This window comes from Gracilinanus agilis, chromosome 5 (genome assembly GCF_016433145.1).
Source record: "Gracilinanus agilis isolate LMUSP501 chromosome 5, AgileGrace, whole genome shotgun sequence".
In the NCBI taxonomy this organism is placed as follows: domain Eukaryota; kingdom Metazoa; phylum Chordata; class Mammalia; order Didelphimorphia; family Didelphidae; genus Gracilinanus; species Gracilinanus agilis.
The window spans coordinates 215,780,485-215,793,951 of NC_058134.1; the positions used below are offsets into that span (position 1 = coordinate 215,780,485).

Here is a 13,467-nt window from a genome sequence, read left to right on the forward strand (position 1 = left end):
GCCCTCTCATTTTCCAGGGGAGGAAGCCCAAAGTTTTGGAGGCGAAATGACTTACCTAAGGTCACACATGCTCTGCAGTCAGTGCCAGACTGTACCTCCTGCCCCTTTCTGGAGCTGCCCCGTCTGTCCAAAGAGAAATTGCTCTAGTGTAGATGCTTTCCTGGGGGCAGGTGGGACCCAGTCTGTGCTCGGCACAGGGAGCACAAAGTTTATACAATGTAGCTTCCGGGGAAAGAGAGTGGTAACAAGTAGGGGGCCCTTGTGGGGTCTGGACCCTGAGCTGTGAGGGGGAGCCTGGACTCCAGAAACAGCCATTCCAGCCTGTTCTTTTAGAGACAACACAAACTGCTCCTTGCCCAGGGCGGGGAGAGGCAGGGCAGGGACCAGGCTTCCTGGAGGACCCAGAGGAGGAGGGGCCAGCCGGCCAGCCGGCCAGCCAGCCAGGCAGACACCACACATTTATTAGGCACTTACAGTGTGCCAGGCACTGTGCCAAGGGCTAGGGACAGATACCCAGAATGGTAACAGTCGGTCCCTGCTGCCAAGGAGCTCCCTTGGCATCATAGACTTTTTAAATTTTTATTATTATTTTAATTTTATAAATTTATCTTTATATAAAATGGTTTATATAATTTTGCATTTATAGAAAATATTTTATATAATTTATATTTGTAAAAATTATTTTATATAATTTATAGAAAACATTTTATATACTTTTATTTATAGAAAAATTTTTACATAATTTTAAAGAAAACATTTTATATGACTTATATTTATAGAAAATATTTTACATAATTTTATATTTATAGAAAATAATTATATAATTTATGTTTCCATAAAATGTTTTAATATAATTTTATATTTATGGAAATTAATTTACCTACTTTGTAGAAAGTATTTTACATAATTTCATATTTATAAAATATTTTACCATTATTTTATAAATAAATTTATTATTTTTAATTTTTTAGGATTTTAATTGAATTGTTTTAGGACTATTAGGATTTTTTTTTAAGGATTATTTTCAAGTTTGTTTTTCAATCAGTCATTTCCAGACAGGATCCCTTCTCCTCCCCCATCCCCCACTTTCTTTGTATTTTGTTTTTTAACTTTTTCTGCCTTAGCAACAACTCTTAAGACAGAAGGGCAAGGGCTAGTCAAACGGGGTTAAATAAATGACTCATCCAGAGTCACCCAGCCAGGAAGTATCTGAGGCTACATTTGAACTCAGAACATCCCCTCTCCAGACCTGGTTCTCTATCCACTGAACCACCTCACTGCCCCCTCCCTCCCTTCCTCCCTTTCCTGGACACTTTCTTGGGGCTTCCCTTGTGATAGAAGCCCTTCAAACCCAACCTCTGGGCCCCTGGGACGCTCCACACTCCTGAGCCCTCATGAGCTTTCCAAGGGCTCTCCAGCTTGAGAGCTGGGGAGGACCTTAGAGAGATGATCTAGTGACCTATTCCCCATCTTACAGAGAAGGAAACTGAGGCCCAGAGGGAGGAAGCCCAGGCTCACACAGGCCGTGCGGGGCAGAAGGGGGACTCAAACCCCCACCTTTGGCCTGGGAATCCCCAGTTTCTTTCCAAACCCCACGGCATGGACGCCCCCCCCAGGTCCCAGCAGCCTGGAATGCAGAAGGGGCCACATGAGTGTTTGTTAGATTTGATTCTTTCTGCTAGAGCCCCTCTTTGCAAGGCAAGCTCCTTCTCTGGGTCGGGAGGGAGGGGGGACCGTCCTGGTACCTGGTGCTAGGCAGGGCAGGACAGTGGCTATCCCACCCCCTCCGTAGATCAGAGGCGGCCCTTGCCCTTCTGCACTGTCAGGGCTGGCGGCTGCCAAGTGGGCAGGACAGCAGGATTTCCCTCGGCCACAGGTCCTTGCTTTGGCGTCATCTCAGGGGATTCACACTTGGTAGACCCGAGTTCAAATCCTGGATTTGACCACTTCCTACCGATATGATGCTGAACAAGTCACTTCCCCTCTGTCCTCTGTTTCCTTGTCTGTAAAATGGATAGGAGGGTGGGGTTCGGACAGGATGAGCCCTGAGCTCCCTCTCTGCCCCTTGGGATGTCCTGAATCACATCCCCAGGCCTCAGTTTCCTTCTCTGTAGAATGGGGGAGGCTTGATGAACTCTGTAGCCTTTGAAGTCTAGTTCTAAATCCAGCACTCCACGATCCTTTTGGGGAGGGAGGAAATAGCACCCAAACTTGGGCTGGAATGATTTTAACAAGTGGGGGGTCCCCACCCCCCAGAGCGGAGTGCCCAGAAGGCACTCCTTGGCGAGCAAAGGCCCAGAGGTGGGAAAGGGAGGGCTGCAGCGAAGGGGACACAGTCGTCCACTTTGGCACAGAGAATTTTAGGGAACAAACCTAGCACCCTCAGGGGGCGAGGGTCCTAGAAACTCTCTCTGAGAGGGTGGGAGCTGTATTATGGTTCACGCCTCTTTTTTTTTTTTTAAACTCTTACCTTGGGTCTTAGAGTCAATACTGAGTTTCAGTTCTGAGACAGAAGTGCAGGAAGGGCTGGGCAGTGGAAGTTAAGTGACTTTCCCAGGATCACACAGCTAGCTCGTGACTGAGGCAGGATTCAAACCTGGGTCTTTCTTAGCCCCTGGGCCACCTAGGATGGAAGGCTTCAGAAGGGACCTCAGAGGCTGTTGAGTAGAGCCCATCCGCTTTTCAGCCAAGGAGCCAGTCTGAGGAGCAGAGAGGGGAAGGGAGTGGAGTCAGGTCACCCAGTTACTAAGTGCCAGAGGCAGGATTTGAACCCAGGGCCTCTCTCTGTTCTGCCCCACCACAGGCGTCCCTGAGCTGCAGGTGTAGGTGGCTGAAGCAAAGGACAGAGGTGGGGCACCAGGGGACTAGAAGCCCAGCTTGGCCGCGTCCTGGCTTTGATTTGGGGTGGTCCTAGGGAACATGGAGGGCTGGGCCCGGCTCCCTGTGCTCCCCCTGGGGAATGGAGGCTGCCCTGCGCGTGCCCCCTCCCCCGTTAGCTGGCACCAGTGCCAGGCTGGGCTCTGAGTCAGCTCTGAGCACGCTTGTTTACGAGTTCCTTCCAGAGGCCGGGAGGGGGAGAAGGAGGAGCCGGAGGGAGCCGGGGGTCACGTGGAGCCTGTTTTCCAGCTGCTCGCCTTCTCCCACACCCTCTGGGGCGGCCCCCCCGCCCCCACCCCGGGCTCCAATCTAGCACAGCGAAGGGGGATGTCCCAGGGATCTCCCCAGGCCCTCCCGGGAGAGCCAGAGAACAGGGGCGTGGGGTGGGGGGCTTTAGAACAGGGGACGGCAGCGCTGGGAAAGGCTGGAGCTAGAGCCCTTAGAGCAGGCCAGGGCTGCACGAGGAACGCCAGGGCGAGAGCCACCCAACACGGGAGGCCTTGGAGCCAGGGGTGGCCATCCAGAGAGGCCCCGGCCTTCTCTAGTCCCTTCCCTTATTGGACAGATGGAGGAACTGGGCCCAGAGCAAGGGCAGCTCAGCCAAAGGCCCACTGGCAGGCCCAGAACGTGCAGCCGGGGCTCAGGGCTCCTGCCGGGCAGGGCCACAGAGCATGGCCGGCCCCTCGAGCAGCCTGCGGCCCCTCTCCCCTGCGGGCTGCTCCAGAGAGCTTTGCCGGCTCCCGAGGGCCTGCCCCAAAGAGCCAGCTTGTATTAAGCCTGTGCCGTGTGCCAGGCACTGTGCTAAGGGTTTTCCAGACAGTGCCTGAGCCCTCTCTCTGCCTCAGCAGGAAGGGAATTTCCTGCTTCCAATGACATCATGGGGAGGGGGGGGCAGGCACGGGCGAAAGGATTCAGAAAGAAAGGTGAGAGACTGAGTGAGCGCAGGGCCAGGACAGCTGACTCACCCCTGCTTGTCTCAGCCGGCCTCCTCCTACAGATAACTTGCAAGAAGGCTCCGTTTTCTGCCTCAGTTAACCTTTGGTATGCTTCCCTTTGGGCCACCCCAAAGGCTCTTGGGGACTCCTCTGCAAAAGGGGTGAACTAGTCAATCTCCAAGGCGCCTCCCAGCCCTGACATCCCCTGTTCTAAGCCCCTGACATCCCCTGTCCTAAGGTCTCTCACAGTTTTTCTGAGGCCCTTCCTGGCCCCAACAGTCTGCAGGAAAGCAGCCCACATCAGGAACGCTAGGTTCCCATCCCCTGTTCTCCCAGGCAGCACCTTCCCAGCCCCTGATCTATTTTCCATAGGAGGAACGAAGCTCTGGCATAGATCTCTGTCTCTCTACAAACTGAGGGAGTTGTACCAGACAGTCTTTTGAGATCCTTTTTGCCTCTGACCCAGTGTAGTTCTGAGGAGAAGCGTGATACCCAGCTAGGGCACTGGACCGGGACAAGGAGAGACTTGGGTTCAAATCCTGCTTCAGTCCCTTTTCTGTTGTGTGAACAGGGACAAATCACCTTAATTCTATGCCTCTGTGTCTACATCTATACAATGGGTCTCATACCTAGAGTTCCTGCCTCTCAGCGGTGTGGTGACACACACAGCATGTTTGTAGTGCTTTGCAGACTTGGAATCCTATCAGCATGCCAGAGACAAGAAGAAGAATACAAGAGCTCGCATATCTAGAGTTTTCTAAGGTTTAAAGAAGAAATCGTAATGGGGGGCAGCTAGGTGGTTCAGTGGATAGAGCCAGGCCTGGAGACAAGAGGTCCTAGGTTCAAATCTAGCTGACACTTTAGTTGTTTGGCCCTGGACAAGTTACTTGACCCCCGTTGCCCAGCCTTTGCCACTGTTCTAACTTGGAACTGATCCTTAAAGGTATTGAGAAATCATATCATTCTCTTGCTTTCCATCCGCTGTGTTTCCCACAGTCCTGTTCTCCCAACCCCTCCCAGAGAGGCAGCTGAAACGCTCCCAAACAAGCAACCCCCAAATGAACATCGAAATCCTGACTAATTTAATGTAATTTTGAACTAATAGACATTCCTTTTTCTCCCCAAGATCCTTGGGGGTGGGGTGGGGGGGATGAAGGGGAAAAAACCCTGTAACAAATGCACCATCAAACAAAACAACTCCCACATGGTCTATGTCCAGGCCTCCTCCTTCCCCGAGTCCTTCACCCTTACTCAGGAGGTGGTAAGGATGGGTCTTCATTAGCCCTCAGCCATCAGGGCTAGTCATCATTGGGCAGTTAGGTGGTACAGCAGATAGAACCAGGCCTGGAGTCAGGAAGACTCTTCTTCCTGAGTTCAAATCTGTCCTCAGAAACTAGCTGTGTGATCCTGGACAAGTCACTTCACCCTGTTTGCCTCAGTTTCCTCATTTGTCAAATGAGCTGGAGAAAGAAATGGCCAACCACTCCAGGTTCTCTACCAAGAAAACTTCAGATGGGGTCACCAAGAGTCGGAAATGGCTAAGTCGTTAAGACTTTTAAAGTTGTCACAAAACGCTTTTCATAACCTGCTGCAGTACAGAGTACAAGAAGCATAGTCCTTTTACAGAAGAGTAAACTGAGTCAATCCGGATTCACAGAGCTAGGAAGGACCTCAGAAGGAATTGAAAACTAGGACATCCCAGTCCAAACCCAAAGCTTTTGCCACCACCCCATGTAAGAGAGTGGTCCATTCAACCAAGATGTCTTAAGTGGCTTCACTGGGCTCCATGGGGTAGGGAGTGGGGGTAAAAGACCATTGGGGGCCTTCTGGAGGTGAGAATGGGGACATATAAGTATAATTCAGGAAAGAATGTGAGAACTGAGTAGGATGGGTGCTCAGAACAGGGGTAGAATAATCAAAGACTGAAAAGGTCAGAGCTGGGAAGTACCTTGGAACAGGGAAGGTCAGAGCTGGGAGAGCCCTTAGAACAGAGAAGGTCAGAACCTGGAAGAACCTTGGAACAGAGAAGGTCAGAACCTGGAAGAACCTTAGAACAGAGAAGGTCAGATCCAGGAAGAACCTTAGAACAGGGAAGGTCAGAGCTGGGAGTTCTTGGAGCAGATGTCAGCTCTGAGATGGACTTTGGTTATCATCTACTCCAACCCCTTTTTATAGATGAAGACATTAAAACCCAAAGAGAGAGAATGACTTGCCCAGGGCTTTATCCCCAGCACTAACCCATAGGAAGCTCCCAATCTGGCAGGGTAGTAAGGCATACACTCTAGGAGTAATATTGATACAGAAGGAGGCAATGATAGGTGGCCAAGGAAAGATAGGTAGAACTGTGAGAGCACTCCTTAGTTGGGGGTAGTCTGCAGATGAAGGAGGGCTTCCAGGAGGAGTCAGATTCCCAGGTAGGCTTTGAAGGCTACTGCATGAACCATTGGCAAATCTCAGGCTTAGACAGGAGAGAAGGGTAAGAGAGCAAGGAGGGGATTCTAGTGAAGAGCCAGGAGACCCCAACCATCCCTACCATGGCCTGGACACCCTGTCCCCATGAGTGGGTGGCTATTGATGCCACCGATAGTCATCACCTTTCCTGCCTTTCTCCAGGTACAGCACATGGGAGCCCGAGGAGCACATCTTGGATCCCCGCCTTGTCTTGGCTTATGAGGAGAAGTAAGGGGGCCTTTTGCTTTCCCTGCTGGTGTGGGTGGGGGGTGGGCATTGGGTGTCCCATTAGGACCTGGCACAGGGGTGCCCACGCCATGGTTCCCAAGTATTTCCCGAGCCTCTGTCCTTATGCTTAACCTGCTGAGTGTACAGAAGAACCAGAGACCAAGGCCATTGTTCTTCTCAAGTCTGAGTTGAGCCATTTCTACCAGCATTGATTAAGCACCTGCTATATGCTAGGCCCTGGGGGATACTAAAGAGGAAAATGGCATAATCTCTGCCCTCAGAGAACTTCCCTTCTATTAGGATCCATGGCATATAGACCCACATAAATGAGCAGGGAGAGAGAAAGCAAGGGTCATGGACAACTGAGGGTCAGGGTGGGATCCAGGCAGGCTTCATGGAGGAGGTGGCATCCAAGTGGGATTATAAAGAAAGGTCATGATTTCAGCAGATTGGGAGAGAAGAGAGTACAGCTTGCACCCATGAAAATTTAAGCAGCAGAACAAGGGGTGTCCCAAGGAAGCATATGATTGAGAGCCCACCAGTGGCCCACACAACTTGGGTCCATCCTAGGGAGGAGACGTCATGGGTCACCGTACCTTCCTATTTCCTGTACATTTGCCTCAGTCTACCTGACATTCTTATGACAGTGAGAGATCAACCCATCTTCTACCTCCCCTGTGGGGGAATGAGTGTTTGACCCGTCGTCACAAGCCTTAGCTTCAGATTCTTCTGGCTGAACCCAAGATAGTCCCAGCTCTCAGCAAAGAGCTTACTGGCATCTGATTAGAGATTGTCCTGTGATTGGCCTTTCCCAGCTTCTTGACTCAATTTGTTGCATTGGTTTGGACATCTACTATCCCTATGCCTCAGTTTCCCTGCAGGGAACCCATCAAGGAACTTTTTAAAGGAATTTTTGTCTTACTAGATGTTTCCTTCTCTGAGCCTCAGTTTTCTTATCCATAAAATGGAGCTAACATTTACACTCCTTACCTTGAAGGGTAAGAAAGCACTTTGGAAGAAAGTATAACTCTTAAAGTGATATAAAAAAAGGGATTGATAGGTGACTCAGTGGATTGAGAGCCAGAGACTGGAGTTCCTGGGTTCAAAACTGGCCTCGGACACTTCCTAGCCGTGTGACCCTGGATAAGTCACTTAACTCCCATTCCCTAGCCCAGCGACGGACAAACTTTTTAAAGAGGGGGCCAAAGGAAAGGAAATGCTCATCTGTCCATCTGTTTCTAAGGCAATTCTTTCGAAGTTTCATTGTATTGTATCCTATTTGTTGTATGCATCAGATTAGGAATAATGTCACCCGGCTGATAGAACATTTCAGGGGGCCTCATCTGACCTGCTGGCCATAGTTTGCCCCTCACTGTCCTAGCCCTTACTGCTCTTCTGCCTTGGAACCAATACACAGTATTGATTCTAAGGCAATAGGTAAGGGTTTAAAAAAAGCCATATAAAAACAATAATGTTTTTTGGATTTTTTTGGTCATAGTTGTGGTAAAAATAGTTCATGGAATAGTATGATCTTAAGGGACAAGAAGCACCAGTCTAAGAGTGAGACTCAGGTTTAAGTTGTCCAGATGTATGACTCGAGGCAGCTTGCTTCCTCTCTAGGCCTCAGTCTTTTCATGTGTAAAATGGGGAGGTTGGACTACTCAACCTCTGAGGTACCTTCTAGCTCACAGATGCACAGGTGGTCAGAGCCAGAAGAACCTTTCAGCATTGGGAGAGAGCTTAGAACTAAGAGTGTCTGAACTGGGAGGGATTGTAGGGCACAGAATATTAGCTCTATGAGAGAGTACTGAATTTGGAGTCAGGAAACGGAGGCTTAAGTCTTAACTCCATTACTTCAACTGGGCAAGTCCCTTAATCTCTGAGTCTGGAAAAGGGAGGCAGTACTTGGATAAATCTTCCCAATGCTCAAAAGCTAGCATCCTCTGACCCAGTCCTACTCTGGTACAGAAAGGGAAACTAAAGAAGTTCAGGAAGCTGAAATCCCAGGCTCACAAGCCCACAGTAGTCAGGGATCTCAGGCATTATCCTGGCCATCTCATGGGGCATAAATCCCTCTCTAACATCCAGTTTTTACTTGAAGACCTCCAAAAAGAGAGAACTGCTTTCTGCTAGCTCAGTGGCCCATCTGTGATGGGGGTAACTCGGTATTCGGATGTTCTTCCCTCTGTGCTACTGAAGTTGGCCTCCCTGTCCCTCTTATGAGCTGGGCAGCCTCAGTCTCCCTCTTCTTGTGGCTAAGTGGCCAGGACACTATAGGAGTGTAAGGGAAAGAGTCCTGTATCCAAAGTCCTGGTTTTGGCCCAGACTAGCCAATTCCCCATTTCCCTGATCTTCCCTCAATTTCCCCTACTGTAAAATAAATACTTAGGATTGGATAACCTCTGAGGTACCTTCCAGCCTAAATAAGGTTATCTACAGGCATTTCTGAAGTCTTCACAATCACTGAGACTGCCCTGAGGGAGCTTACAGCCATCCTATGAGGAGCGTTCCCTGTAGGCTGCCTTGGTCTAAACATTCACTGCCCCGGTGCCTCAGTTTCCCTACAAAGAACCTGTCAAATGACTTTCTTTCAAGATATGCTCTTCTTAGCCTTTCATTTGAAGAAGACAAAGTTTCACATGCTCAACACACAGTAGGGAGAAATAGAAAGGAGCACAATGCAGTCATGCTCAAATGCATTCACATACTTAATCACATATCCACACATACATGCACACTCTCACACTAACACATATTCCCTTTCTCACATATGCACACCTATATTCGTGCTCTTACACACTCAGAAACATGCTCACATCTGTACTTGTCCCCATATATACTTGCACACTCGTATGTTCCTACAAATACTCATACACATGCAGACTCATACGCACTCACACTCGCAATCCTAAAGCCAAGAGGCAGATAGCCACTGCTCCCAGGAGGGCCTCTGCCACCACTGTAGCAGGCCCAGATCGCAGGCTCTAAATATTCCACCAACGTGTAGTTTTCCTGGGTTTTTCATTCCCATTTTGAATGCATCTCTCCTTCCTTTATGTGACCATCCTTGGCGTCTTTGGGTTTCATATCAGCTTTCTTTCCACATTATTCCTCTGTCCATAGAGAACCATCCCAAACATCCCAGCACAAAGGATCCAGAAGAAAATGAGGAAGGGAAATGTAGCTCAGGAAATCCAGCCAAGGCATCATTTGAGGGACATGCGCCATGTTCTGGGTCCATCAACTCTTACCTCTGCAAAGAAAGGAAGGAGGAATATTTTCCACTCTTTGGGGCCAGTTTTCAGGAGAGAGTCTGTTTGGGGATACCCTCCACCTTGTCCCCAGCCTCTGTACCACATCGGTGATGGCCCGTTAAAGGACCACAAGGGAAACCTCAGCCATCTTGGAAGTAGGGCTGTCTCTTTCTCTGGAGGATCCTTTCTGATTTCAGGGTTTGAACTTGACGTAGCCAGTGGTCTCGATTTAGCTCCATTAAAGCACGTCTTAAACCTCTTCTGAGTCCCCCATCCAAGAGACTAGGCAGGCCCAGGAGAAATCTGAGACAGAAGAAAGACATCACTCCCAGGGGGAGCATCACCTTGGGATCTGTTGTGAGGAGGATTACATTTTCCTTAACAGTTAAACTCAGTCTCCCTACCTTGTTTGGTCCCATCTTTGTCATTCCTGTCTCCTTCACACCCTCCTGAACCCACATATAATATTTAAGTTAACTCCCCTGGTTTTCCCCACAAGAGATCACAGGCATCCAGGCCTAGAGCTGGGAGGACCTCAGAGGCCCCCTTGTCCAATCCCTTCCCTTCATAGAGGACAAAAGGGAGGCTTGGGGAGCCGAGAGTGAATGATTTGCCTGAAGTCACACTGGGAGGAATTCAGATTTTGACTCATTTTATTTTATTTTATTTTTACTCTTACTTTCTGTCTTAGAATCAATACTGTGTATTGGTTCTAAGACAGAAGAGCGATAAGAGCTAGGTGATGGGGGCTAAGTGACTTGTCCAGGGTCATACAGCTAGGGAGTAACTGAAGCCAGATTTTAATTTTTTTTCTGGGTTATTGAAGCCAGATTTGAACCCAGGATCCCTCATCTCTGGGCCTGGCTCTCCATCCACTGAGCCACCTTTACAATGGGCCCTTTTATTTTTTTATTTTAAACACTTACCTTCTGCCCTAGAATCAGTATGGTGTATAGACAGAAGAGTGGTAAGGATTAGGCCATGGGTATTAAGTTCAGGGTCACACAGCTAGGAAGTGTCTGAGGCCAGATTTGAACCTAGGACCTTCCGTCTCTAGGCCTGGCTCTCCATCCACTGAGCCACCCAGCTGTCCCCTACAATGGGCCTTCTTGAAATAGGAGCCTAGGAATCATGTAACCATGGGAAAATATTCTAAATTAATTATGTAAATAAATTTTAAAGAAGAAAGAAATAGGAGCCTAGGATCAGAACTGGGGGAGACCCAAGAGGAGGTTATTTTACAGATGAGAAAACTGAGGTTTAGGATAGGGAGGCCACACAAGCAGGATCCTACTTAGTGGCCCCTGGCTTGGGTCTGGAAGGAGGAAGAACCTGAGGCCTTCACCCAGGGGCAGGATTTGAACCCAGGCTCTCTGACTCTAAACCCTGAATTCTTTCTGCTCCGTTCCATTGGCCAGCCTGAGCTGGACCTCCAAGGAAAGAAGGGATGGAGGGGCTGGGGGCCAGGCAGGCAGTATCACACACCAGAGGGCAGGCTGGGCCGAGGCTGAACAGCTTGCCTGCATCATCGGGAACGGCTGCCTCGTACGTGCTGGGGAGAGGAGGAGGGCGGCCCGTTAGGGGACACGGGGCTTGTTTACCTAAGGGGCCTCAGAGAGGGGCTGGGGCTGGTGAGGCTGCTCCGGGCCGGCCCCTCTCTGGGCACGTCTGCCTGGGAACGTGCCGAGCCTCTGCAGGCTGGGGTTTCTGGCGTCGGGGGCCTCCTGGAAGACAGGCCCCACCTCGGGGTGGACAGACAGCAGCCCAGACCCCTTCTTCTGCAGCCCAGGGCCTTCCGCCTCCCCAAGCTCCATTCCAGCCCAGCTGGATCACGGGTGACTGCGATCTGGAGCTTGGGCGGCCCTCACCCGCTCCCGAGCCTTCTCCATCCCTCCCATCCAGCCCCAGGGCCGCTCCCGGAGTGCTTTGTGCTTCACAGAATCTTCTCTTGCCTTTATTTCGGCTCTCAGGATTCCTGAGAGGTTGGGAAGGTCAGGAAATGTTACTCTCACTTTATAGGGGAGGAAAACTGAGGTTAAGCATGGCAAAGTGGTTTATCCAAGGTCATAGAGCACAGATATGGAACTGGAAGGCCCGCAGAGGCCACCTGGTCTAACCTCATTTTACAGAGCGGGAAACTGAGGCCTAGAGAGGTCATGTGCCTTGGCCAAGGTCACACCGTAAGTACTTGAGGCAGGATTTGAACCCAGGCCTTCTGACTCATTAGGATGTACCAGGGATTGGATAGAGTGGATTTACACTTGGTAAGAACTTAGGATGAGGGAATGGCTGGGTCAGTCTGTTTTACAGAGGTGGAAACCAAGGCCCCCAAAGCCTGACTTGCCTTCAATCATATGAGTAGTATGTAGCAGAGTCAAGATTTGAACCCAGGCCTTTAGACTCCAAAGGTTGGGCTTGTTTATTGTTGGGTTTTTTTTAAGCTTCTACATCAGAGTAATTCTCAGACCCACCAATATCACCCTTTGAGCCTTCCCTGGGAGCAAACAAAAACAGTTAAGTACAAATGACCAACAACAGCAGCAGCATCTGGTGGGATTAGTAGAATTCTACACCCATAGCCCCCCACCTCATTATCTACAGCAGGAAGGGGCTTCAGGCCTTCTCATCCACTCAGACTCCAAATCTGGTCCAGCTGCTTCAGAGAATTATGGGTGATCTCGAAGCTCATACTCTTATATTCATTCTGACTATTTTAGAAACTGAGCCAGAAGGCATATTTTTAAGACCCCCATCATGAGTCCTTATAGATCCAGGATTAGAACCCGGGGCTCTGGGTAGGGCTGGCCTGCCTTTGGGGGCCCAGAACTAGTGCCTGACTGTAGGACCAAGTATTCCAAATCCCCCTGATGGGCCCCTTCCCTCCATTTCCTTCCCAAGCCCCCCTGCACTCCCCCAGCCCAGACCTTCCAGTTTCCATTCCCTCTACTCCAACAGCTGCCAGGCCACTGCTGTGCCAGTGTGGGCTCCCCACTTCCTTCCTGGCCACCCCAGGGCTCTGCTGACTCCCTGGCAGAGAGGTCCCAGCCTCAGGGAGGGAGGAGGGCCTCCCCGTCTGTTCTCTATTATCACTAGGAAGGAGCACAGCTTTTTGTCTGGGCTCTGGTGACATTGGCTGGTCAAGATCACAAGCTCCTCGAGGGCAGCAGCAGGGTGGGTCCTTCCACACCTTAGGCAGAGCCAGTGTGTGCAAAGAGTCAGGATTTCCTAAAACTCCTAAAAGTATGTGGGGAGAAAGGGAAGAAAGAGAAAAAGAGGAGGGAGGGAAGGAGAAACAGGGAGAGAGAAAGAAAGGAAAGAGACAGAAGGGGGAGGAGGAGAGAAGAGAGAAAAAGAGTTTACCCAGATTCTTGGGAACATTCCTAGATCATTTCAGCTCAAAGGGGCTCTAGTCTAGCTGGCCTCACCCCATGAAGTGAAAGCTTCTCGAGGCGATGAACTGTTTGGTATTTGTTTGCACCCCCAGCACCAGACACCTAGTGGGTGTTTACTAAATGCTTCTTGAAGAAATGAACCCACACCTGAATGAGAATTTCCAGGCAGCATATGCCCCCAAAGGGGTCAGGCAAACTTTGGTTAGGAGACCTCCAGTCATGAGGGCCTTCTTCCTTCCTTCCTTCCTTCCTTCCTTCTTTCCTTCCTTCCTTCCTTCCTTCCTTCCTTCCTCCCTCCCTCCCTTCCTTCCTTCCTTCCTTCCTTCCTTC

At 50.0% G+C, this 13,467-nt stretch overlaps 1 protein-coding gene across 1 annotated transcript in view; it reads left to right on the forward strand.

Moving 5' to 3' along the window:
- The first annotated feature begins 6,190 nt into the window (after positions 1-6,190).
- Positions 6,191-13,467, forward strand: part of CBX7 (chromobox 7) — a 13,323-nt gene continuing 6,046 nt past the window's right edge. Inside the window, exons 1-2 of the mRNA XM_044679113.1 lie at positions 6,191-6,288; positions 6,426-6,491. Coding sequence (XP_044535048.1) covers positions 6,191-6,288; positions 6,426-6,491 — 164 coding nt within the window. The remainder of the gene's footprint in view (positions 6,289-6,425; positions 6,492-13,467) is intronic.